Below are 24,448 nucleotides of genomic sequence, written 5' to 3' on the forward strand. Positions count from 1 at the left end.
CCTCAAATGAGAAAGATAAATGATCTCAGAATAACAAATATTAAAATATTTTAATTATAATGCAAATAATAATAATAATAATAATAATAATAATGTCTTGGAGTTCTATAGTGCATTGTGTCCAAGGATCTCAAAATACTTTACAAACCTCAGCTAATTAAGTCTTCAGCATCCATGTGAATGTAGCTGTCCCCATTTCTCAAATGGGACAAATGAGGTAAAGAGGGGGTAATGTTAAGTGACTTGTCCAAAATCACATAGGCAGTCACTAGAAGAGCATGCAGAAACCAACAGTCCTGACTTCATCCACTGCCCTACCCGCTAGAAGACTCTCATTCCTGGTCAAGAAACAGTTCACCTACAAACAATGTTAGAAATGTTTTACTGCAGAGGAGTTTCCCCTTCTACCCTCCACACCTTCAGCAGAGAAATGATCTGCCTTGGCTGAGGAGAGATCTCTATTCAGAGATCTTCACTCATACCTTTATCTCAGCCACAGGAGGGATAAAAAGGGTTCTCTCCTCCACAAAGGGCTGAGAGCATTACATCCACAATACTCCCAGCATCAGTTGCTCTACAGGGTGAGAGAGAGAGAGAGACTGGGGAATCAAATCCAGACTTCTTGCATAGATTACAAAGCAAATAGTCTAACCTACAATTCTTGTCATTAACTGAAATACAATATGATTTGGCTCTCCCCACTTCTTCTCTTTATTTCATGTGCTTGTTAAAAAGGATTAATGAAAATTGGGCTAGAACCATGCTGATTTATGCTATTAAGAACTATAAGCTTTCCTCCATTACCTTTTCAGTTAATGTTTTGTAAGGCCTTATTAACGGATGTGTCTTCATATTTTCATCCAATGAAACACCATATTTCCATCCACTATTACTCTGAAAACATGAAATATACTTTAAACTTTTTTTCTTATATGAATAATGTAAATGAACAATCATAAATGAACTAGTCATTTTAATATGTGACATACAGTACTGCATATCTACCTAAACATCAGTTGTGTGTCACACCTGGAAAATGTCTCTACCCAGGGATTCCCAAAACACTGTCCCTTCTATATTTTACAGGCCTACCCCCTAAAACACAGACTTCAGATATTTTCCTTGTGTCATGGCTGGTTATTTTGACCAAAAGTGGTTTTTATTCTTGGTTATTGTTCTTCATTTATCCCTAAGACTTTTATGATATATAGCTGTTTAAATTCTGCTTCTCTCTCTTACTGCTTTTTTTTATATATAAGCAGATAACAATGAAAGAAATTTTGAGATTATTTCTTCAGATTTTTTACTGACTAAATATAAAATAGATTTTGATGCCCTCTTTTCCTCTTTTACAAATGGGCCCAGAAAAAAAGCTATTATCAAAGTTTGTGTGACTCTTATTCTCATTTATTAAAAAAGATAGAGCTGTATTCCTTTAGTGGAATGTTCAAATGAAACAACAGTAGTTTCATGCCTGCTACTTATTCTGCATTCTTCTAAAATCAATCTAGTGTCTTTTTATTTCAGAATCAAAAGTTAACTTGTCTTTAAATGGGTGATTTCATTTCATGTGTTCATTATCCTGAGGCTATTTACTACCAGCACTTTTGGGAATAACTGGCGGAGAACTAGTTGCAATTCTAATGGTTCAAAGGAAGTCAGAAGTGGGTGGAGTTAGATAAACAGAAACTGAAGAAAACATTAACAGAGATACTGTGAAGATTGGCAGGCCCAAAATATAACCCCATCCTACTTCCCTTAAATTATAGAGCATTATTTTTCAACTCTCCTGTGACAGAGAAAAAAAAATCAGTCCTAAAATAAAGTGTTAAACAACATAAAAACATTAAAATCTCAGCTAGGCTATGAACCAACAAATATAGAATGCTGGACTACATAAGTGTAGGCACCAGGCCACTTATTCCATCCCCTCTGCATGCAAGCATCATTCACTCAAACACTCAACATGAGTGAAGGCTTTTGTAAGCATCAATGCTCTCAAGAGTGGCAGGCATGTGAATCAGGATTAAATCTCTTAGTCTTTAAAGTGCCACCGGACTCCTTGTTGTTTTTGTGGATACAGACTACACGGCTACCCCCTGATACTGGACAAAGATAGTAGACCTAAATTTCAGACTTACAAGACTTCTCACGGTCTTTAAACAGTTTGTAGTTCCCTATTTAAAAACTCCTCTAAACTATAGCAGACGTGGACCCACACCAGTTCTTTCTACTACTCAGCTACTTTCTAAATGAGCAGAGCTATCTCACTTTTTATAACACCTTTACACCTAATCTAATGCACCCCTACACCTAAAAATCCCTGTCATCCAAACTACAACCCCCCCACCTTTTTTTTTATCCAGTAGCAATCAGTTGCAAGCCTCTGAACACAGATGCTATCCCTTTGCTAAACTGAATGATGCCACACAAGGCTGGCAACTCCATTCCATACAACAAATGATGCAAGAGAAAGCTGTCTGAGAAGCAGACATGTTAGATCAGCTCCTTAGACAGATTCAGTGGGAAGTCTTTCCGCACCCCACCTTGCCCTCACCCAACATATCAGGAGATGGGAGAGATGTCTCAGTAAACAAGCTGCCACTCCACTCCTGAGGCACCAATGGGTGCAATACCTGCGGTTGGCTGATACAGAAGTCCCAGTCTGATGAACCAAAGGTGGTATATCAGACCAGCACCACTTTTAGGCTGGAAAGGCAAGTTCTGTGAGCTTGGGAGGATTGGGAGAAGAGAGAATTAGTGAATGGCATGACCTTCTGATCTCCCCCATGCTGTGGGGCAACAAAGGGAGAGGATAGGGCAGAGAGTGTGGAGGAAAAGTTTTTGCATTTTAGTTCAAGTTAGATGATTGTGTTTCTTTACCTGTTGTAGATGCAAGTGAGTTTCTAAGAGAGGTACAGAGACGGTCAGTGAGAGTGATTATTGTGATTGTGGCTGTTAAGGAAAGTTAAAGAAGGAAAACTTATTTTCTTGCTTTTAAGGGCTTTTTCCTTATGCAATCTTAACCACTATTTATTGTATTTAATGAAGTGTATGTGTGTGCGCGCGCGCACACAAGTGCATGTGGCCAGACTTGTTTAAAAGACTCTCAGTTTTTCCAATTTCTTTCCATGCCAGAATAAGAGGTTTGAAATTCATACTAGGAAACAAAGGGCTGAACTATTACTTATCTCCTATAATATTAACAAATTTAACATAATTTAATGGAAAATCCAGGAACCTGATTAAGCTTTATTTTTGCCCAAATGAACATTAAAAAGACAGTGGAATCTGAAATCCCAGATGACAGCTTCAGGAAAACTCTGAAAGGTATTTGCATACTTTTCATGCCACAATTGCAGCTCCCTGTATATTCCACTCTTGCCAAGCACTGAAATAGACAACCAGCACAAAGATAGGGCACACATGGAGAACTGTGAGGGAATGAACACCTAAGAGACCTTTTTTTACATATATCTAGAGAGGAAGAAGGGGCCTAATTAAGCTTTTTAAAATTATAAAGGAGATTGGGCTTCTCAGGTCCACTCTTTGACTTCAAAGCTATTGCAATAGAACCTATTTGACTTTAGAGGTTCCAGCCAACATAAAATAAATCTCAACATCAAAGTTAACTTCAACTGTGTGAGACTGGCATTTCTGTTTAAAGAACTATGCTTTACACACTCCCACACAATTTTTTCCCCCGGACACTGTTTTAAAAATGAAATTCTCAAATTAATGTAAAAAGTAACTTCCACCAACATCTGTAGACACTCCAGGAAAGTGCTGCTCTAGTATAATGCACACTTAATGAATGGCAAGCCTCTCACTTTGATAAATTGGATAAATTTCCAGTAGTCAACCTCAATGCTCTTTAATTGTCCTTTTCTGACAATTGTCAGTTTTATAATAATCCTTACCTTGTCACAGGCCCATTTGTCATGAGAATGTTCAGCATACTTGCTAACAATATACTCCAATTTTTCAGGAAGAGTAAGGCTACAAACAAAGAGAGCACGGTCATTTAACCATATCTTACTCCAACCTGACATATAAATAAATGAGACACCAACAGTCAAAATGTTTCATCTCAAGAGGTAAACAAGTAATCATGCTTTTTAATTACATTTCCATTTACAAGGAATAACTCAAACCAAAACCAATGTTATAGTGACATGAGTTTCTTCAAATGCATGAACACTGGAGCATTTAAGAACTGTAGTAAGAGGAAATACACCTGCTAAGCCATGTCCAAAAGATTTTTCTTTTATTCTTTGTGGTTTTTAGTACATGTACTACTAGGATGAATGTTTTGATGTGTTCCATGAGGAGGAAAAATGTTAATTTTTAATGACCCAATAATAATCTTCAGTTGCTGCCTAAAGATTACTAGAAACGTATTTTGAGAATGCAACGGTACTCCTAGGAACACCATACTTCTCTATTAAATAAGTCAACTTATTTACTTTGACGTCTGAGACTTATAATTACACAGGACAAATTCACACACAGAGTGAAGATTTTGTCATAACCTGGCATAGACTAATAGCAACGTTGGTCTGTGAGATTTTAGCAGCCTTGAGCCATCTCAGGCATAGTTCACCCCTCTAAATCATGAGAGAAACAAAAGAGTATTATCTAAGTATATAACCAGAGTATTTGGATTTGGCTTTCGTACTCAGTGACTTGATTCATAAAGAGGACTTTGGCTTGGTAACACCTCACTCCCAGGTGCCCTGCTGCCCAGTGGAATTAATAGCCGTGAGTTAGGTGCCCAGGCTCTCCATCACTGCATGGGGAGAATTAGGAACCTAAGAAGGAGATTTACAGAAGCCAGCAAGCTAAGCAGGGAGCTGCCTGAGCTAGCCAGGAGTAAAATGTAGAGGGAAGGGGAAGGGCCATAAAGGTGTTTAGGCAATTAACTCTCATTAATCTGAGGCAGGGCAGTCCTTTCTTTTGAAAAATAACCAAGAGACAGACACTTGCAATTATAGCCAACAATCCCGTGGTTAAGACACTCACCAGGGATTTGGACAACCTGTTTTTCAACCCTCCCTCCTACCCCCGTCTGATTTGGAGCAAGGACTTGAATCCAGATCTCCACCCTCCTAGGATGGAGCCCTAACCACCATTTATTGGGAGACCATATGAATGGCCATACTGGGTCAGACCAAAGGTCCATCTATCCCAGTATCCAATCTTCTGACAATATCCAATGCCATGTACTTCAGAGGAATGAACAGGACAGGTAATCATCAAGTGATCCATTCCCTGTTGCCTATTTCCAGCTTCTGGCAAACAGAGGCTAGGGACACCATCCCTGCCCATCCTAGGGTAGGGCTCTCACAATCTCACTTGTTGAAGCTATTCCTCTTTGCTAATTAACCTGGCCTTAGGTCCGAGAGCAAGAGAGAATGAAAAAAGTGAGAGACTGACTCTACAGCATGCTGGTTAGCACCCTTAGCTGGGATGTGAGAGAGTAAGGTTCAAGTCTCTGCTCCAAGAAATATTTAACTCTTTACATAAAGTGGAACACTCTGAGATGAGCAATTAAGAGAGACCTGCTCCAGAATAGCCAATAGCCTGCGGGGTTGGGGACTCCCCTGGAGGATGGGTAATCTTCACTCAAGTCCCTATTCCAAATCAGGCAGAGTGGGAATTCAAACCTGCCTCTCCCATATTCCAGGCGAGTGCCCTAACCACTGGGCTATAGTCAATCTCTCTCTCACACACACTTTAACCCAAAGAATATTTAATTATTTATACAAAGTGGAACAGCTTCAACAGGAGACACAGAGACGCAACCCAGAGCAGGCTATACGTAGTGATTAGGGGACTCTCTTGGGATATCAGCTAACCTCAAAATTCTCATTCCCACCTATCTTTTGTGAAGGTTAGGCATGCTCAGAGCACACCTACCAGATCCGCCCCCACAACTGAGATGGTTTTAAGAATCCTGCTGAAGCTGAGGTGTGAGCTAGGGATCCAAGCAGGTTAGTGCCAGTAGGTTTAGGCAGTTTTGCACATGCCCACTGGCAGAAACCTAGGTGCCTAGGAAATGTAGGCACCTATGGGACTACTCAGCAGCTGAGCAATGGTTTTGTGAATGTCAGTGGCATTTAAATGTTGGACTTTGGTACCTAAAGAGGCAATTAGGCAGCTACATCGCTTTGTGAATCTAGCCCTACGTCACAGGTTTATTGTGAGACTTATTTAGTGTTTACAGAGCACTTTGGGGCATGTAAAGTGCTATATACATTCTAAATATAAATTGCAGAGGAGGCATATTTGGTGCCTGACAGGAGGGAGCAAGGTTCCCCAAATTAGTTATGGAGGGCACTGGTATCATTTAAGAAATCATGTGCCAGTCAGTTCTCTTCAACCAAAGGAAAAGAAAGGTATTGGCAATAAGTGGCACAAGAGACATTTGAAAAACCTGTATGGTTACCATGACTCACTTGACTGTGTTGATAGGTTTGGGATCAAAGTTTCCCTCTGGATCCACTGAAGTCTGCTTTTTCAAAGTTACTCTAATTCTGGTGTCTAAATAATCTGGAGGCAAAGCCCCAGCTATAGCACTTAGACAAGGCAAGGCCATTCGGAAGAGCTCTGGATCATACTTCTGCAGGAGAGATAGGAACTGGTTGGAAAGTTCAATAGAAAAACATGCAAAATGTTAGTGAAAGCAAGACAGCCATATGGAGCAGAACTAGAAGATGCAGTCAAATAATGAAGAATATTTCAAAGTCAAGCGCACAGCAGAAACTCATGCCAGCATAAAGGTGTATGCTCCTACAGAGAAACTGATGCATTGTTTAAGGCTCTCTTCAAACTAAATGTTGAATGTTACACAATCCTTTTACATGCACAAGCCTTAAATTGTCCATGGACCTGAAAGACCTACAAATAGACATCAAATATTTTCAGAATGTGTCAGCCTGTTCAGGTAAAACTTGGCTATCCACAAAAAATAGCTTTAACATGTATAGAACTTCCAAAATCTATAGGACATGTGTAGTATTTTGTCGTCTCTTCTTCACTCTTCCTAAACACTGTTCTGCTTAAATCACATAGGTCAAAAGAAATGGACTTCTGCCATAGTAAAGGCATTTCATACATTTCCAAACTTGTACCAGCTGGAGCTGAATTAGCACATTCTCTCTTCTAACTCAAATTAGAGAGAGAACTAGCACTTCACAATTCCCATATAAGAAACCTACCCTCAGCAAACTGATATGGTACACATGTAGTGTCTTTTAGCTACCTATTCTAAGGCAGTGTGGCCTAGTACCTAGATCACTGGATTAGAACCCAGGAAACCTTGGTTCTATTCCCAGCTCTGACCTGCTAGGTGGCCCTGAGCAAATCACTTCACATCTCTGTGACCCAGTTTCAACAGCTATACAAGCGGGGTAATGATACTGACCTCCTTCGTAAAGTGCTCTGAGATCTACTGATGAAAAGCACTATGTAAGAGCTAGGTATTGTTAATAGTAATCTTTTGTTAGGACAGCCTGGGCATGGCCCCTACTTATAAGTTGGTCACCTTCCTGCCATTAGGGCATAGGCACCAAATGAGGATGGAATTTAGGTAAAACTTACATTTAGGAAAATTTAGGAACGAAGGCCTTTCATTGTGTCGGTAATGAAAAACTGCGGTGCTATATAATCCTATAAACTTGAATGATTACCCCTGTTGACATTTGGATGCTAAAAAAAAGTTAAGGAAAAGCTTTTCTGAGATTCATGGAGAATTCTGGCTGTCAATATGACATGGTGGTATTGTAGATTGCACCTTGGAAAACCCAGGTGTTGAGGTGCTAAAAAGTGATTTTCCCATGCTTGCTCTGCCTGAAAGACTTGACTAATTCTATGTCATATACTGGAAAATAAATGGGAGCTAGGTCACAGTAAATTACATCATCTAAGTAGTTGGAGACCATCAACATTTAAAACCTACAAACGTCTATTTATTGAGAAGAATGAAGGAAGACACTGTACACTGGCAATTTTAGAGAAATTTCCCATATTTGCACTGCTACTAATGACAGTACTGGGGTGGGGGGGGCGGGGGGGACTCTACCATAGATTGGGCATCAATGTTTGTATTTCATGTCATCTAGACTTATTTGGAACAAGGTTAAGATGACATAATGATGAAGATGTTGGCTGTTGATCTACATTAGGCTCTCATGCCATTGCTACCATTGGTGGAGCTGCACTTGTGGTAGTGCAATGGCGGGAAATATCACTAAAATCAATAGTGTAAACAAGGCCTTAGAGCCTAATATACCGAGTCTATTGTTATCTGAGCACACTCATTTACAAAGCATAATGGAGAGCTGAGTGAATAATTGGAAGACACTTTAATCCTAAAATCCACTGGGTTACCAACTTTTAGATGTCTTCACTGGAACACTGAGACATATCAGGATATCTCAACACTACCACAGAACAAGACTGTACTGCAGGAACTCATCTGCAGAGTACAGGTAGCCTGATTACTTTGGTTTCCAATTTGTCAAACTTTGTGGTCAATTGCAAAACCTGGATTACTATGAGTCCAATATTATGTCCTCATTGTGAGTGGTCCTCTTCATATCAGGGAGATACCATTTCTTATTCTACCCTAATCATAGATGGAAGAGGTTGAGTGCCAAAGCCTTGAGCCCATGCTTTGAAAATGCAATGCAGAAAAATGTTTGCCTTCTAGAATGGGGCTTTTTGGTAGCTGAGTCATGCAGGGTCCAGCAAAACTACAGAAACACATTATTTTTTGTCTGGAAACATAGGAATAACAATTTTACCATGGGTTTAGTTGTTTATGTCAGTGCTTTATGCAGATTCTATTACCTCCTGTTAAATCATATACACATTATGACTTCTGCATCCTGATATGTAAACTTGTGAGCCCTCATATATGCAATGGACTCTGTCCCCCCTTCACAATAATATACCTTTCTATACTATATAAATGACAACACCATGTATGCATCTTCCAGAGATAGCTTTATTGTAAAATCTCAATAAAATATTTGTGAATGTTCATAATAAATAAATAAATAATAAGAGGAGGAAGAGTTTGTGATGGAGAGATATTTACTTAAATGCAGGGTTATTGCTATACTAAGCTAAAATGTCCCTAGGCCTATGTTTGTCTGAATAGAGCCCTTGGTGATTAAGCATTCATTTTAGAGGGCGGGTGATCAAGCGTTCATTGCATATTAATCTGGTTAAAAGCAGTCATTGTCAATACCTACTGTATTAAGTGAAAGCAGACTTAAAACAAACATTTTTTGTAGTTTGCATCACCATTATAATTATGCTATCATGGCTATTACAATCTTTGATGTGATTGACCATCGTTACCTTATGAGAGAGGGAATCAAAAATTCCCCAGAAAAGTTTCTCAGTTAAATGTAGTTCTTCTTCTGCTGCAATTCCATAACTCCCCAATCCAGAAGGTAGGCAGTAATATTTCCATAATTGCTCATAATGATTTGTTAGAAGCTATATAGAGCAAAAGAAAATACAATTATGTAAAATCTGTCAATATTTCTTATGAACTAAAACAAATTGGTTAGTGAGGAATCGAACCACTGCCATCTACTAGAAAGAATGAGAACTACTTAAGTGTGTGGTACAGACACTTTACTGCTCGAATCTAATGGCAATTCACCTTTTTGCTAGAGCAGTTGGGGCCTGTTCTTTTGAAGCAGGAGTATCTGAGGTCTATTTTGGCAGTTGCTATAAAGTTCTGAATAGCTATGGTGAGCAGCAAGGTGACAAATAGTTCCTAGATTTGTTACAGTGCGTACAAATTGCTCAAATATTAAAATATAAAGGGGGTTAATTAAATAAAAGTTCAGAGGGAAAATAAAAGAACTGTATGAGGATGGATTTTGGCAAAGGGGTCTTCTTTTTCATCTAAATACACAGGGATCTTACTTCTGGTTATTTAGATAAGTTTAACAACTGCAAGCAAAACATATTCGGTGGTCTCAATTTAATTTAAAGAAGACATCAGAAAACATTGCAAAACTGGCCACAATGTATAATTTTCCATGACTAGGCACTTCTGATCAGCTTTGCAGCAGTCCATGGAATAGTAATTTCACTGAAAGTATGTAATACACTGTCTGGTAGGTTTGCATGCATGATTAGTACTGCCCTCTACGGGAAGGGCTATATCATAACCTGATCTAAAGCACTTATTAGTAGGGCTGGTCAAAACCCAGAAGTTCCATTGCATGGGAAATTCTGAAATAAAAAAAAAATTAAAAATACTACATGTCTGAACAAAACCTTAAAAATTTCAAAGGTTTCTACAGAGTGGGAATTCTGAAATTTCATTTACACACACATAAAAAAATAAATCAAAACAGTGTTTCATTCTGATTTTTCTTAACAAACTAATGAAGCTCCCTGAGCCGCTTGGAAACCCTGCAGCCTTGCTTCTGGGCTCCCTGGTTCCCAACAGAAGATTTGACAAAATTGACATGTTCCCTTGGCGCATGTCAGTTTCATTCAATTAGCATTTTCTGCTTTCTACTTACTAGTTCTACTTACTAGTTTTGTGATTGTTTCACTCTCTAGTGGTAGGGAGAGAAAGGAGATTATTAAGGCCTGCAATTGTAGATAGCTCAAAAATGCTCCTTCAAGTCAAATAATTTTTTCGACAGCACTATATTGTGAGTCCTATTCTCCATATCATATGCACACACTTTAACCAACAAACACATTGTTGGTGTATGTATTCTATGCAGACTCATAAAAAATTATGGAGGGGAAGTAATGCCTAGATTTAAATTACTACTTTCAATATCACACTTACATAAGCAATGGAAAATGTGACTGTTTATTGAGCAAAGTCACACAACCAACATATATTGTACTGTTCTCACAAGGGAAACATTTGACAATGTACTTGTCTGTTATATTTAATACAATTTTATCATAATACAAATAATTTCACAGAGGTTAGGATTCTTTTAATGTTGTTACCACCCCTCCCAAAAAAACCAAAACCCATAGTGATGACAGGTTATTCTGGAGTACATTTTCTGTTGAATGCTCATGTAATAATTAGACCAATATTTACCTTGAGTGGCATTTTACAGTATTCATTAAGTAAGGGCACATCAAAAACTAGCCGTCGTAATAGCTGCTGTAGCATAGAGGGACGTAAATGGCTGTAATTTAAAAAGAAATTAATCATTTAATAACATACATATATTTCAATGAAATTACAATACCAACTGGAATTCAAGTTACTCAATGAAGGTGGTCAGTAAAACAGGGGATCTCACTGTGCTTGGTCCATGCATGGGAGAATATAATGTGGAAAGATATACTACTTCCTCCCTCCCTCTCTTGTGCACTGTGTAGGGTCTGGCCATAATCTAGCACGAAAGACAGAGCTGGATTTTTCAGAGTACTTCAAGGAGGGTGCAACTGGTTACAGTGGAAAAGCTAAACTAAATCAATAGAAGAGTGAGGTATGAGACTACATGGATATGAAATAGTTTTCCAATGAAAGTGGTGGAAGCCATACGGATTGAAACTGCTCCGGGGAATGTGTTATAATTATCGGAAACAAACGTGAACTGGAAGTGAGATTACCTAAATGATCTAACATATCTTTTTCATCTTTAATTTCAATGGACCAAATCCTAGAAATCAATTCACAGCCAGAGGAAACAGGCTATTAGCTCAGGAAAATGTACCTTAAGAATCACAGGGATGAGGAGAAAACTTCATAGCCCCTACATTTAAGTACATAGTGCACAGATAAGCTTCTACTAATGGTCCTGGGGAAAAGAAATGTGGCCTGCTGATTCTCACCCCTCCTCAGAGTTTTAGCTTTGTGGATCCATGTACAGCATGGACCAAGTGCTATTGCCAAACTATGCATGTAACTCCCCCTTCCATGTGCCAATATGGAGATCAAAGCTGGTTAAAAAAAACAGGAAAATTGTTAATGAAAAAGGTGGTATAATTTCCCCTCCCCTCATCATTTTTAGTGATATTTTGAAATATCACAAATTTTCTCACTAGTTCTAGTGGTGAGTGAGGACTAGGCTCTGTGTTGTATAGGGTTAGCAAAGTTCTTCATGTGGGATCCCAGTTTTCTGCCTCTCATCTCTTGATATGGAAATGTGACATTTCCACTGCATTTGAGACTGTAAACGGCAGTGGTTCTGAAAATATACCATTCTTGAGATCTCCACTGGCACTATATTTTCCAAACATTGACTTTAATTTTTGCTAGTAAGGTCAGATTCTGAGATTGGGAGATATATGTTTGCTGTCATATAGTACAACCACCTTAAAATACAAGAGAAAAAGTGAGTGGATTTAATATTGACAAATGTACTTTAATTGATTCAAGGCGATTTTTATATTGTACTAGACAAAGCCTGAATATACACAATTCAAGCTAGTTTAAGAAGCTTCATCCACAATCAAATGGGCAGGAAGCCCTAGCTGTGTACAAGGACCAAGGTTTGGGGACCTGGACGAACAATGCAGAAAGACATATTACTTCTGAATCAAACTTAGATTTCATGATATTTGAGCCCAGGAAGTTCTAGGAATAAATGGGAATAACCAGGGCTACATAGCCAATATTTTTTTAAAAAATCACTGATTAGAAGTGATAATTAAAATTAATTAAATTTTAGAGATTAAAAGTCTGATTAGAATTATGAAGGTATTTCTGCTAAATAAAGGTTTGGTTTAAAACAAAATAATAATAAAAAGGTGAAGTTATTCTATACAACCTTGTGGTTTGTAGCAAAGCCAAATCATTTGTTCAGCATGATTCAAAAGTATGAAACCAACTGCTTAATCTTTTCTTTCTTAAAAATATTTTTATCTTACTTTCAGATAATTTACTGCATTTCACAATAAACTACATTCCCATTCTATATGATATAAATAGAAGAAAATTATTGTATTATAATGTATATGCTCAGTTCAATACCTAGTACAAGAGAAAGCAATTTATAGATGTGTATCATACTCACTGGCATATAGCAAGCAAGCATTCTTCAATAGTATCTCTTTGTGCTTTTGTAAGGGACCGTCCCTTGGATAGTCTATATATTGTGTGAAGTGTTGAATCAATCAGAGAGGCATAATGCTCCGTTCCAGAAAAGAGGGGAGCACATCTTGTTAGTAACGGAAGCACAGATGAGCAAATATATCTATTTAGTGCAAGAGCTGCCTCTGTGGTGCTCAGGGATACCTGTATAAAAGTAGCATATAATTGTCAATCCCATCTGGAATTACATATTATAAAGTAAGAGTGCTCTAAAATAAACACCATGTTACATTTCCAAAAGTGTCTAGATACCAACTGTGTTTAAATTGTGAATTTATCAGTTTAGTATGTTGGGCAATTTTAATGCCTAAAATATTCTTCAACTGTATTACTGTCTGTCAGTTTGAGAAAACTCCATCTTAGAGTGTTTAGGAAATTCTAAAAATCAGGGAAAAGAAATAGGGCTCATCACTGAAACAGCCTCCGAACAGGCACACATTTATGCTGGAGAGCTATGTTAATGTCTGCCTGTACTCAGGACAGTGGTGGCTCCCTGCATAGGTAACACCTGTCAGAAGCACAGATAATCTGTGGGGGTGTACAAGTAATGGCCGTTGCATGATCAGGAGGATTGTGTGCAGTTCACATTCACTAAGCCCTGGTCTGAACCTAAGAACAATCCTCTATAGTTCTTGTTGTGGAGAGTTTGCAGTGTAGCTTTTAATGCCCTGATTTTGGGGCATTAAAATGTTACCTTTCACTCCCCATGGTGTTTTAGGGTTTTCTAAAGGTTGTCAATGCTAGAATTTAGACCCAAAAGTATAGCTTTTAACCTTAACTTTACTTGAATGTAATATTAGGTAAGACAGTGACACTAACAAAAACAAAATAAAGGCACTCCATACTTGACCTGCTGAGGTCATAGATGGCTGTCCAAAGTATGTAACATGATACATGTAGCCTCAGATCTAACGCCAGGTCTACACTACCCCATATGTTGGCAAAACTTATGTTGCAGAGGGATGCGAAAAAACACCCCCTGAGCTACATTAATTTTGCTGGCATAAGCACTTGTGTGCACAGAGCCAAGTCAGTGGGAGACGCTCTCCCGCTGACATAGCTACCGCTGCTTGTTGGAGATGGTTTAATTATGTCATCAGCATAGAGCGGCTACACAAATGAACTTACAGTGGTGCAGCTGCATTCGTACAGCTGTGTGGCTGTATGCTTGCTAGTGTAGACACGGCCTTAGATACTACATTTATCCTAGACACCACGGACACCTTTAGATTAGATTAAATTACATAGATCAAGACTACTCAAGACAGAAATTTAGGACTGGCATTCAGTTTCTTTACTCCTTTTGCTTTAGCTCATACTGCAATTTTAAGCATGACTTAAAAAGTAGTTTACATGTATATAACTTTAATTATATATATATACACACACATAACCACACACACAATATACTACATATCAATGTAGTTTATTAAAAAAGAAATACATATGCACTTATACTCTATATAAGCATGCATATAGATTACTTTGAACTTCTTTAGAAAGGAAAGACTTTTGTCTATTAATATAGATTTTAATAAATTCCCTGAAAGTGAACTGTTAATTTGGGATATGCTGTATACATATATGGAATTACACAAAGGTGCCTAGGACTATAATGGGGCCAAAAGAATTTGAATCTTTTATGAAATTGCAAAATATTTTTCCTACCCTGTGCTCACCAGAAGAATGCATTTCAAAAAAAAATATGAATAGCCATTTCTGCTGGTTAGCACACACCCTATAACAAGCTGCTGGATTTCAGTTGCAGCATAACTTTCACTCCACTACTGATACGAGTCAGTGCATTGTTAGAAAATTCTTATCAGCCTTCAAGGCTTTTGTAGTCTTAGGCTGGAAAGAAAACTTTTAAAACTAAAACCATATGGTATTAAGAAATGTGTCCCTAGTTATAAGAAGCTTTAACTTTTAAGACTATAACTATTTTTCTGAAAAGCTAAATGCAACATATGGTACAGGTGCATGTATAAACCAAAGCTTTCCTGTAAATTGAATTTAACCTTTCTAAATCCATCCACAAATGGAAAAATATGCATTTCAGTCCAACACAGTAGCTACCATTATCTGAATATTAAAAACGTTAAGATGTTGGGCCTTGAGTATTTTTACTTTGTTTTTCTTACCTCTTTTTGATACTGGTTACATTCTGACTTATTGATATGGAGCCTCAGTTACAGGGCAATCCTTCAGCCCTCACTTGATCCTTACTCAAATGAACAGTCCTGTTGAAGTCAAGACGTCTACTCATGTAAGGATTATTCATATGAGTAAGAGCTAGCAGAATAAGGCCCTACTTATACAAGCAGGAAATTCTTGTAATTGTCATTAATTACCCAACAACAGTCAGCTATCCAGGCATTGTTATTAACATATGAGACTATCAAGATTTTGAAGTTTTTCAGCTAGCTCTTGAACCCATACTTTTCCCTCTATGCTCCAGTTAGCTCATTAATTTATTCAATTTTACCAATACGTTAAATAAGTGTTTTTAGTTTTAGAATTTTTAAATCATTCACTAATATTTTTATTTTATACCACACTCACATTTCTGCAGGTTTGAATTATTATTTAAGAAAATTGTAAAGTGTAAAATCCTGGCCCCAACTACTACTGAAGTTGGGAGTTTTGCATTGACTTCAATGGGCCTAGGATTTCACCCCAGGTATATGTATTTGTATTGCAAGAAAAATATTGCCTTATGCTTTTACTCTTGTTGGAAAGACTAATAATGGTAAGGAGAAAGCAGAGAAAATTTTTACATTTATGTTTCAAGGGTGGGAGAATTCTTATAATCAGTTTAAACCTTAGTATAGCCATAACAAAAACTATTTAATGCATTATAAATTAGTAAATATATAAATACAGATCTAGACTCACTCTCTCTTGCTCTCTCTCTCTCTGAGTAGGCCATGTCCTGATAGTCTTAATTAGTTTTTACTATTCTTAATCAGTCTTTATTAGTCTAACTGGGTGAACCATAAGAAAAATTACCCATGAACCTAATGGCAATTCTGGGCTTTTATGTGCATCTTACCATTCTCTTCCCTCCACACTTATAGTTGCATATAGGAATACAGAAATAAATCTTTACATTATGTTCATTATGCATGTTAACAAATTAATGATCTACGGATTGAGTACTGCATTATCTCATTCAGTTCCTCAGATCATATCAACTCTAAAAGACAGTCTCAGTGGAAGAATAGTAATGACCCCAATGGAAATTAATTGTGACAGTGACAGTGTTTCATATTCTCAACAACATATTGTTCTTAACAGCAATTGAAAACAATGGTAAGGATCTGATTTCAACATAAATATTTAGAAATACTGAATTAAATCATTACATTCTAATCTTAGAGTCTCACCCTATGTTCTACTCCATTTGTTGGGCCTGATTCTCAGCTGCCTTGAAGTTGTGTACCACAGATATAATTTGCTACCAAATCATAACTCTCCACTCACACTAGTCGTAATTGTTACATCTATTTTACACTCATTTTGTATTGATGTAAATGACCAAGTTAGGTATAAGACAGTGGAGAATGAGGCTCTTAATGTGTGGCAGTACGTAATATGTCAGAAAAATGACTATTAGATATGGGTATTATAACTTCTACGCACAAAGAAGAACTATATACAATAGTTTAAATTACTTTTATTTTAGATTAAGTATCACTTTTTGGCCTTTTGGTGAAGATCACGTGTATTTAGATTAAGCAAAATAACAAAAAAACAAAGAATAAAAAAGCAGAATCTCCATGGGAAATATAGTGTCTCTTCTATGATAGTCCAAACTGAAAACAAATGGATGCCTGTTTCTGTAGAGAAAAGAGTTCTTATTAACGTAAAGGTTCAGAGACTGATCTTTTGAGAGAATCAAAGGAACTGGATTCATAGTATTCCTGGACTGAATGGTAACAGGAAGTACCAAAAAGCTCATGAGAATGTTTCTCATCATAATATGTCCAGGCCCAATTGAAAACCTAAGAAATTTGGATAGTTTGAATAAGAAGATTAATTGTGATGGTGGTTGGTGACCAGTTTATGAAACTGAAAAACTGATGCATCTAATATGATTGATGCCCAAAGGATGCTTTGGTGAAGTTGAAGAAGATTTGCACAGGGGAATTTGGCAGCTGAGTAAAGAAAGGCTGACCAATCCTGTTTCGTAACCTCAGTCAATCATCACTGCTCCTTCTTCATCATCCACGTAGATTTGACATTCTGTGCAGTGAATTTGACTCTTATGCAGAGTACCTCCAGCACCTGCATAAGGAGTTAAAGTAATTCTGGGAACCTGAGAAAAAACATGAGCCTTTCTCTAGTTTTTCATAGAACACATATTTCTTGCCCCTCCCCTGTCCCAAACTAACAGTGTCCTTAAAGGAAAAAAGATAAATTATTTTCTCAGATATGTGAGAAGAGTTCCATGCATCTGAAGGTAGTCTGGCCCAGTTTGCCACATTTTTCATATTCTTTAAGTTCCTAATCCCTTCAGATCCTATTATATGAATTTTCAGTATTGTGGATGCTGTCCGAGAGCTTTCTAAATGAAACAATTAAGCATACTAATGGCAATTTATTTTTTAACATATTCTTATATTGAAATTTCTGGCTTTTTTGTTACCTTATAAGCTCTTTATACTATATTTCTTTGGGGCTTTTTCCTCCCCTAATGCTAGTACTGAACATTTTTGATCAAACATATGTACTGTATGTTTATAAATCTGTAATTGCATTATTATTGCTTGCTGATATTAGTGAACATTGTGAGAGGGCTTATTTATTACTTTTCCTTTTTATGCAATACTAACTAAAAAGTTATGTTTTGTAATTCTGATGTAGCCAGTATCCTCAACCAATGTTCCTAATTCTCACTAACAAAATACTTACTGTATCCAGAGAGGCAGATGCTCTTAAGTCTTGTAAAAATCCAACCTCCAGTAGGTGGAGGAGGAAGCTTTGGTCCTTAATACCATAGACACGGTCCAAAAACAGCACCATGGGTGCTTTATGGTCAGGACAGAAACTTGCAGACATGTCTGGCTCGGTGACTGTACCATCTAAAAAAAATTTTAAATATTTAATTTCTATTTCACACAAAAAATGCAGCTCAGCTCAAAATCTCCTAACAACTTTTTTTTTCAAATCTTCTAAAAAATTCTAATGTATAATAGAAGACAATAAAATTATAGGATCAAATTCATCAATGAACTAGGCAGCTGCAACACCAGTAAGTTCAATGGCCTAGCATGCATACTTATGTCCACAGTAAAATTGCCTTGTCTCTTGTTCTAAGCAATCCACATGTATAAAGCAATTTTCTTAACAATAAAGAGCTATTATGGAGAAAGAGATAGAGACAGACACTGCAGAAAGATTGGTTAGAAATTGTAAAAGTTAATCAGAATATGTTTGTAAAGTCACAGCCCCAGTGTAAGACATATAAAGGTATTCTTGCTCAGTTTTTTATAGCCCCCTTTTACCTCCTGTGTGGGAGGGCATGGCGATTATTTGGCATTGATTAAGGAAAGGATGACAACCTGCACTGTACAATTTGTTGATAGGTGCTCCCAGATATTTTCTATGAATTAACGAAATAATTGCTTCTTGTCTTTCTTCTGGCGTTGCCAGACAATGTAGCCAAGGGCTCCCCTAGTGCACGTGGGCACAACTCCATTGATTTAGGTGAAGATGCACTCACACTGAGGTTTAATTTAGCCCAAAGTCCATAGAAACTAAAGCAACAACAAAAGTCTGTATATCTATTTAAACACTTTTGAAAAGTCTGCACAATGACAAATTGAAGTTACCTTTGTTAACTGTCGATAGCTTTAGTGGTATACTTATAATCCCAACCAAATCTTCTGTTGGCACAAGAGAACGAAGAATTGACCTGATTCGAATAGCTTCTCCTTTCCCAGTTTGGATAAGCTGTTGAAACATGATCATACATATAAAATAAGACATTTAGTTAATTGAAGGGACATCAGAAAAACACTGACAAAATCTAATTGATTGAAATATTAATGCTAAGGGTTTTGTTTGCTTTGTAAATCACTGCAAATCCCTCCCACCCCCCAAAACACAGAGTATATAAAAGGGAGGTTCCAGTTTTCAATCATTCCACCCTTCCTGCCTGTCCCAATTTAAATGGGATGTAACAGATTTCTGAAAATACACTTAGGCTATGACTACACTGAAATCACAGAGTTCAGGTAGACATACCAAAGCTAGCTTTTATCTCACTAATTTGGGTACCAGAGCAACAAATCCAGACCTTTAATCATTTTTGTTGCTCATCTCTGGACTTTCTCCAATTTGTCCACATCCTTCCTGAAATGTGGTGCCCAGAACAGGACACAATACTCCAGTTGAAGCCTAATCAACAGAGAGTAGAGTGGAGGAATTACTTTTCATATCTTGTTTACAACACTCCTGCTTATATATCCCAGAATGTTGTTTCTTTTTTTGCAACACCGTTATACTACCACTCATATTTCGTTTGTGATTCACTATGACCCCCCAGATCCCTTTCCACTGTACTCCTTCCTAGTAGTCATTTCCCATTTTGTATGTGTGCAACTGATTCGGTGCATAATTCCTATAAACTTCCAACAGTAGTGCCCACTTGGCCTATGTGCCTGTGAAAATCTTCCCCAGAACGTTTATTTATGTGAACTTATTTTGAGTTTAGGTTAGATATTTTGACTATTCAAAACACCCAAACTGATTTTCCTCAAACTTTTCAAAACAGTTATATTTGGTCCAAGATCACACAGGGGAAGTTATATGTTCTAAGAAATGTCTGAGAAAGTTATGAGCAAATGAAAAAGAAGAATTAAAAAATAAATCTGAACTTATTTATGGCACTTTCTACGGAAAAACTTACAATGTAATATACGTTCATTTACAAATATACCATCTTTTTCCCACCATAGGGATGATTCCTATCCAGCATCAATATCAGTACAGTTTTGCAAATTATTCATTGCTGTGTGATGAATTAAATACAGACAAGCTAATCTTTATGTGAGTAGCCACATAATCATCGGTTTACATTAGCAGCTCCTGCAAGGTATGCTACAGGACAATAAAACTAATGTGGTAAAATCAACTAGCAAATGGGCAGTTCACTTGTCAGTAGCTTGCAAAGTTTGTTTTTATCAAAGAATAATTAACTCTATTCCTTAAGAGTGGAAGTTATGGGTTTTTTAATTTCTCCTACATTCTATTTCTATCCTGAAGACTCACATTTTATTTTCAACTCTGTATAGTTACATTTAATCAAATCATTAGAGATCAAGAAGAATGATCAGAGCATCTATGATTTCTTTTCTATCCTACTTATAAGGCATCAGCATCACCAACTGACTTACCATATTTGGGGAGGCAGTGCTGCCTAGTGGATAGGGCATTGCACTATAAGACGTATAAAGTGAAATCCTAATCTCTCTGAAGTCAACAGCAAAAGTCCCATTGACTTCAATGGAATCTGGATTTTGGTCCTGGGTTCTATTTCACAACTCTGATACTGACATGCTGACTGAACTTGGGTGAATCACTTCACCTCTGTGTTTCTCTATGTCCTCTTCCACCACTTATTTCTTGCCTAATTAAATATTTCAGGGCAACGACTACCTCTCAGCTTTATGCCCCAGTATTAGTCAGGATCTCTACACATTGTTGTCATACAGATATAATAATAAAGCTCCTTGGGTTCCAGACTACTTACTCAATACATGACCCTAGGCAATACATGTAATTTCATTGCAGCATAACTAATCCAGCTATAAAACACTGTATAAAAGCAGGTCCTTCAAACAAACAAACCAACCAACCAACCAACCATCCTCTTATACTTCATCTGAGTTAAGCTGCCTAGATGAGAAGTTTTACACATATACTCATAATATAAGTCAAGGGAAATACTGTGATTTCTTTATTAGTCCAACACATATGCTAATATCCAAAATCTTGGGCTCATGTAATAACGGTTTCAGAGTAGCAGCCGTGTTAGTCTGTATTCGCAAAAAGAAAAGGAGTACTTGTGGCACCTTAGAGACTAACAAATTTATTAGAGCATAAGCTTTCGTGAGCTACAGCTCACTTCATCGGATGAATTTGGTGGAAAAAACAGAGGGGAGATTTATATACACATACAGAGAACATGAAACAATGGGTTTATCATACACACTGTAAGGAGAGTGATCACTTAAGATAAGCCATCACCAGCAGCAGGGGGGGAAAGGAGGATAACCTTTCATGGTGACAAGCAAGGTAGGCTAATTCCAGCAGTTAACAAGAATATCTGAGGAACAGTGGGGGGTGGGGTGGGGGGGGAGAAATAGCATGAGGAAATAGTTTTACTTTGTGTAATGACTCATCCATTCCCAGTCTCTATTCAAGCCTAAGTTAATTGTATCCAGTTTGCAAATTAATTCCAATTCAGCAGTCTCTCGTTGGAGTCTGTTTTTGAAGCTTTTTTGTTGAAGGATAGCCACTCTTAGGTCTGTAATTGAGTGACCAGAGAGATTGAAGTATTCTCCAACTGGTTTTTGAATGTTATAATTCTTGACGTCTGATTTGTGTCCATTCATTCTTTTACGTAGAGACTGTCCAGTTTGGCCAATGTACATGGCAGAGGGGCATTGCTGGCACATGATGGCATATATCACATTGGTAGATGCGCAGGTGAACGAGCCTCTGATAGTGTGGCTGATGTTTTTAGGCCCTATGATGGTATCCCCTGAATAGATATGTGGACAGAGTTGGCAACGGGCTTTGTTGCAAGGATAGGTTCCTGGGTTAGTCGTTCTGTTGTGTGGTGTGTGGTTGCTGGTGAGTATTTGCTTCAGATTGGGGGGCTGTCTGTAAGCAAGGACTGGCCTGTCTCCCAAGATCTGTGAGAGTGATGGGTCATCCTTCAGGATAGGTTGTAGATCCTTGATGATGCGTTGGAGAGGTATTAGTTGGGGGCTGAAGGTGATGGCTAGTGGCGTTCTGTTATTTTCTTTGTTGGGCCTGTCCTGTATTAGGTGACTTCTGGGTACTCTTCTGGCTCTGTCAATCTGTTTCTTCACTTCAGCAGGTGGGTATTGTAGTTGTAGGAGCAAACAGGGAAAGATTAAGAATGAGCTCTCAAAACTGGATACTCTCATAAAGAACCAACCTTCCACACAAACTTCCTCGTGGCTGGACTTTACAAAAACTAGACAAGCCATTTACAAAACACACTTTGCTTCTCTACAAAAGAAAAAGGACACTAAGCTATCTAAACTACTATATGCCACAAGGGGCCACAACAATGGTTCCTGTAACCCACCCCGCAATATTGTTAATCTATCCAACTATACTCTTAGCCCAGCAGAAGAATCTGTCCTATCTCGGGGCCTCTCCTTTTGCCCTTCCACCCCCACGAATATGATACAGTTCTGTGGTGACCTAGAATCCTATTTTCGACGTCTCAGACTCAAGGAATATTTCCAACACACCTCTGACCAACATATTAACCCACAGAGACCTTCCTGCCAACACTACAAAAAGAAGGATTCTGGGTGGACTCCTCCTGAAGGTCGAAACAGCAGCCTGGATTTCTACATAGACTGCTTCCGCCGACGTGCACGAGCTGAAATTGTGGAAAAGCAGCATCGCTTACCCCATAACCTCAGCCATGCAGAACACAGTGCCATCCACAGCCTCAGAAACAACTCTGACATCATAATCAAAAAGGCTGACAAAGGAGGTGCTGTCGTCATCATGAATAGGTCGGAGTATGAACAAGAGGCTACTAGGCAGCTCTCCAACACCACTTTCTACAAGCCATTATCCTCTGATCCCACTGAGAGTTACCAAAAGAAACTACAGCATTTGCTCAAGAAACTCCCTGAAAAAGCACAAGAACAAATCTGCACAGACACACCCCTAGAACCCCGACCTGGGGTATTCTATCTGCTACCCAAAATCCATAAACCTGGAAATCCTGGACGCCCCATCATCTCAGGCATTGGCACCCTGACAGCAGGATTGTCTGGCTATGTAGACTCCCTCCTCAGGCCCTTCGTTACCAGCACTCCCAGCTGTCTTCGAGACACCACTGACTTCCTGAGGAAACTACAGTCCATTGGTGATCTTCCTAAAAACACCATCCTAGCCACTATGGATGTAGAAGCCCTCTACACCAACATTCCACACAAAGATGGACTACAAGCCGTCAGGAACAGTATCCCCGACACTGTCACGGCTAACCTGGTGGCTGAACTTTGTGACTTTGTCCTGACCCATAACTATTTCACATTTGGTGACAATGTATACCTTCAAATCAGCGGCACTGCGATGGGTACCCGCATGGCCCCACAGTATGCCAACATTTTTATGGCTGACTTAGAACAACGCTTCCTCAGCTCTCGTCCCCTAATACCCCTACTCTACTTGCGCTACATTGATGACATCTTCATCATCTGGACCCATGGAAAAGAAGCCCTTGAGGAATTCCACCATGATTTCAACAATTTCCATCCCACCATCAACCTCAGCCTGGACCAGTCCACACAAGAGATCCACTTCCTGGACACTACGGTGCTAATAAGCGATGGTCACATAAACACCACCCTATATCGAAAACCTACTGACCGCTATTCCTACCTACATGCCTCTAGCTTTCATCCAGATCATACCACTCGATCCATTGTCTACAGCCAAGCTCTGCGATATAACCGCATTTGCTCCAACCTCTCAGACAGAGACAAACACCTACAAGATCTCTATCATGCATTCCTACAACTACAATACCCACCTGCTGAAGTGAAGAAATAGATTGACAGAGCCAGAAGAGTACCCTGAAGTCACCTACTACAGGATAGGCCCAACAAAGAAAATAACAGAACGCCACTAGCCATCACCTTTAGCCCCCAACTGAAACCTCTCCAACGCATCATCAAGGATCTACAACCTATCCTGAAGGACGACCCATCACTCTCACAGATCTTGGGAGACAGGCCAGTCCTTGCTTACAGACAGCCCCCCAATCTGAAGCAAATACTCACCAGCAACCACACACCACACAACAGAACCACTAACCCAGGAACCTATCCTTGCAACAAAGCCCGTTGCCAACTCTGTCCACATATCTATTCAGGGGATACCATCATAGGGCCTAATCACATCAGCCACACTATCAGAGGCTCGTTCACCTGCGCATCTACCAATGTGATATATGCCATCATGTGCCAGCAATGCCCCTCTGCCATGTACATTGGCCAAACTGGACAGTCTCTACGTAAAAGAATAAATGGACACAAATCAGACGTCAAGAATTATAAC

The 24,448-nt window shown here is 38.4% G+C and overlaps 1 protein-coding gene across 1 annotated transcript in view; it reads right to left on the minus strand.

Moving 5' to 3' along the window:
* The window catches only part of RYR3 (ryanodine receptor 3), a 529,369-nt gene that overhangs the window by 203,801 nt on the left and 301,120 nt on the right, over nucleotides 1–24,448 (minus strand). Inside the window, exons 46-53 of the mRNA XM_043516837.1 lie at nucleotides 18,940–19,060; nucleotides 18,020–18,189; nucleotides 13,029–13,249; nucleotides 11,102–11,192; nucleotides 9,370–9,510; nucleotides 6,459–6,622; nucleotides 3,921–3,999; nucleotides 805–894 (exon numbers count right to left, since the gene is read on the minus strand). Of these exons, the coding sequence (XP_043372772.1) occupies nucleotides 805–894; nucleotides 3,921–3,999; nucleotides 6,459–6,622; nucleotides 9,370–9,510; nucleotides 11,102–11,192; nucleotides 13,029–13,249; nucleotides 18,020–18,189; nucleotides 18,940–19,060 (1,077 nt within the window). The remainder of the gene's footprint in view (nucleotides 1–804; nucleotides 895–3,920; nucleotides 4,000–6,458; nucleotides 6,623–9,369; nucleotides 9,511–11,101; nucleotides 11,193–13,028; nucleotides 13,250–18,019; nucleotides 18,190–18,939; nucleotides 19,061–24,448) is intronic.

The sequence above is a fragment of the Dermochelys coriacea genome, chromosome 6 (genome assembly GCF_009764565.3).
Source record: "Dermochelys coriacea isolate rDerCor1 chromosome 6, rDerCor1.pri.v4, whole genome shotgun sequence".
Lineage (NCBI taxonomy): Eukaryota > Metazoa > Chordata > Testudines > Dermochelyidae > Dermochelys > Dermochelys coriacea.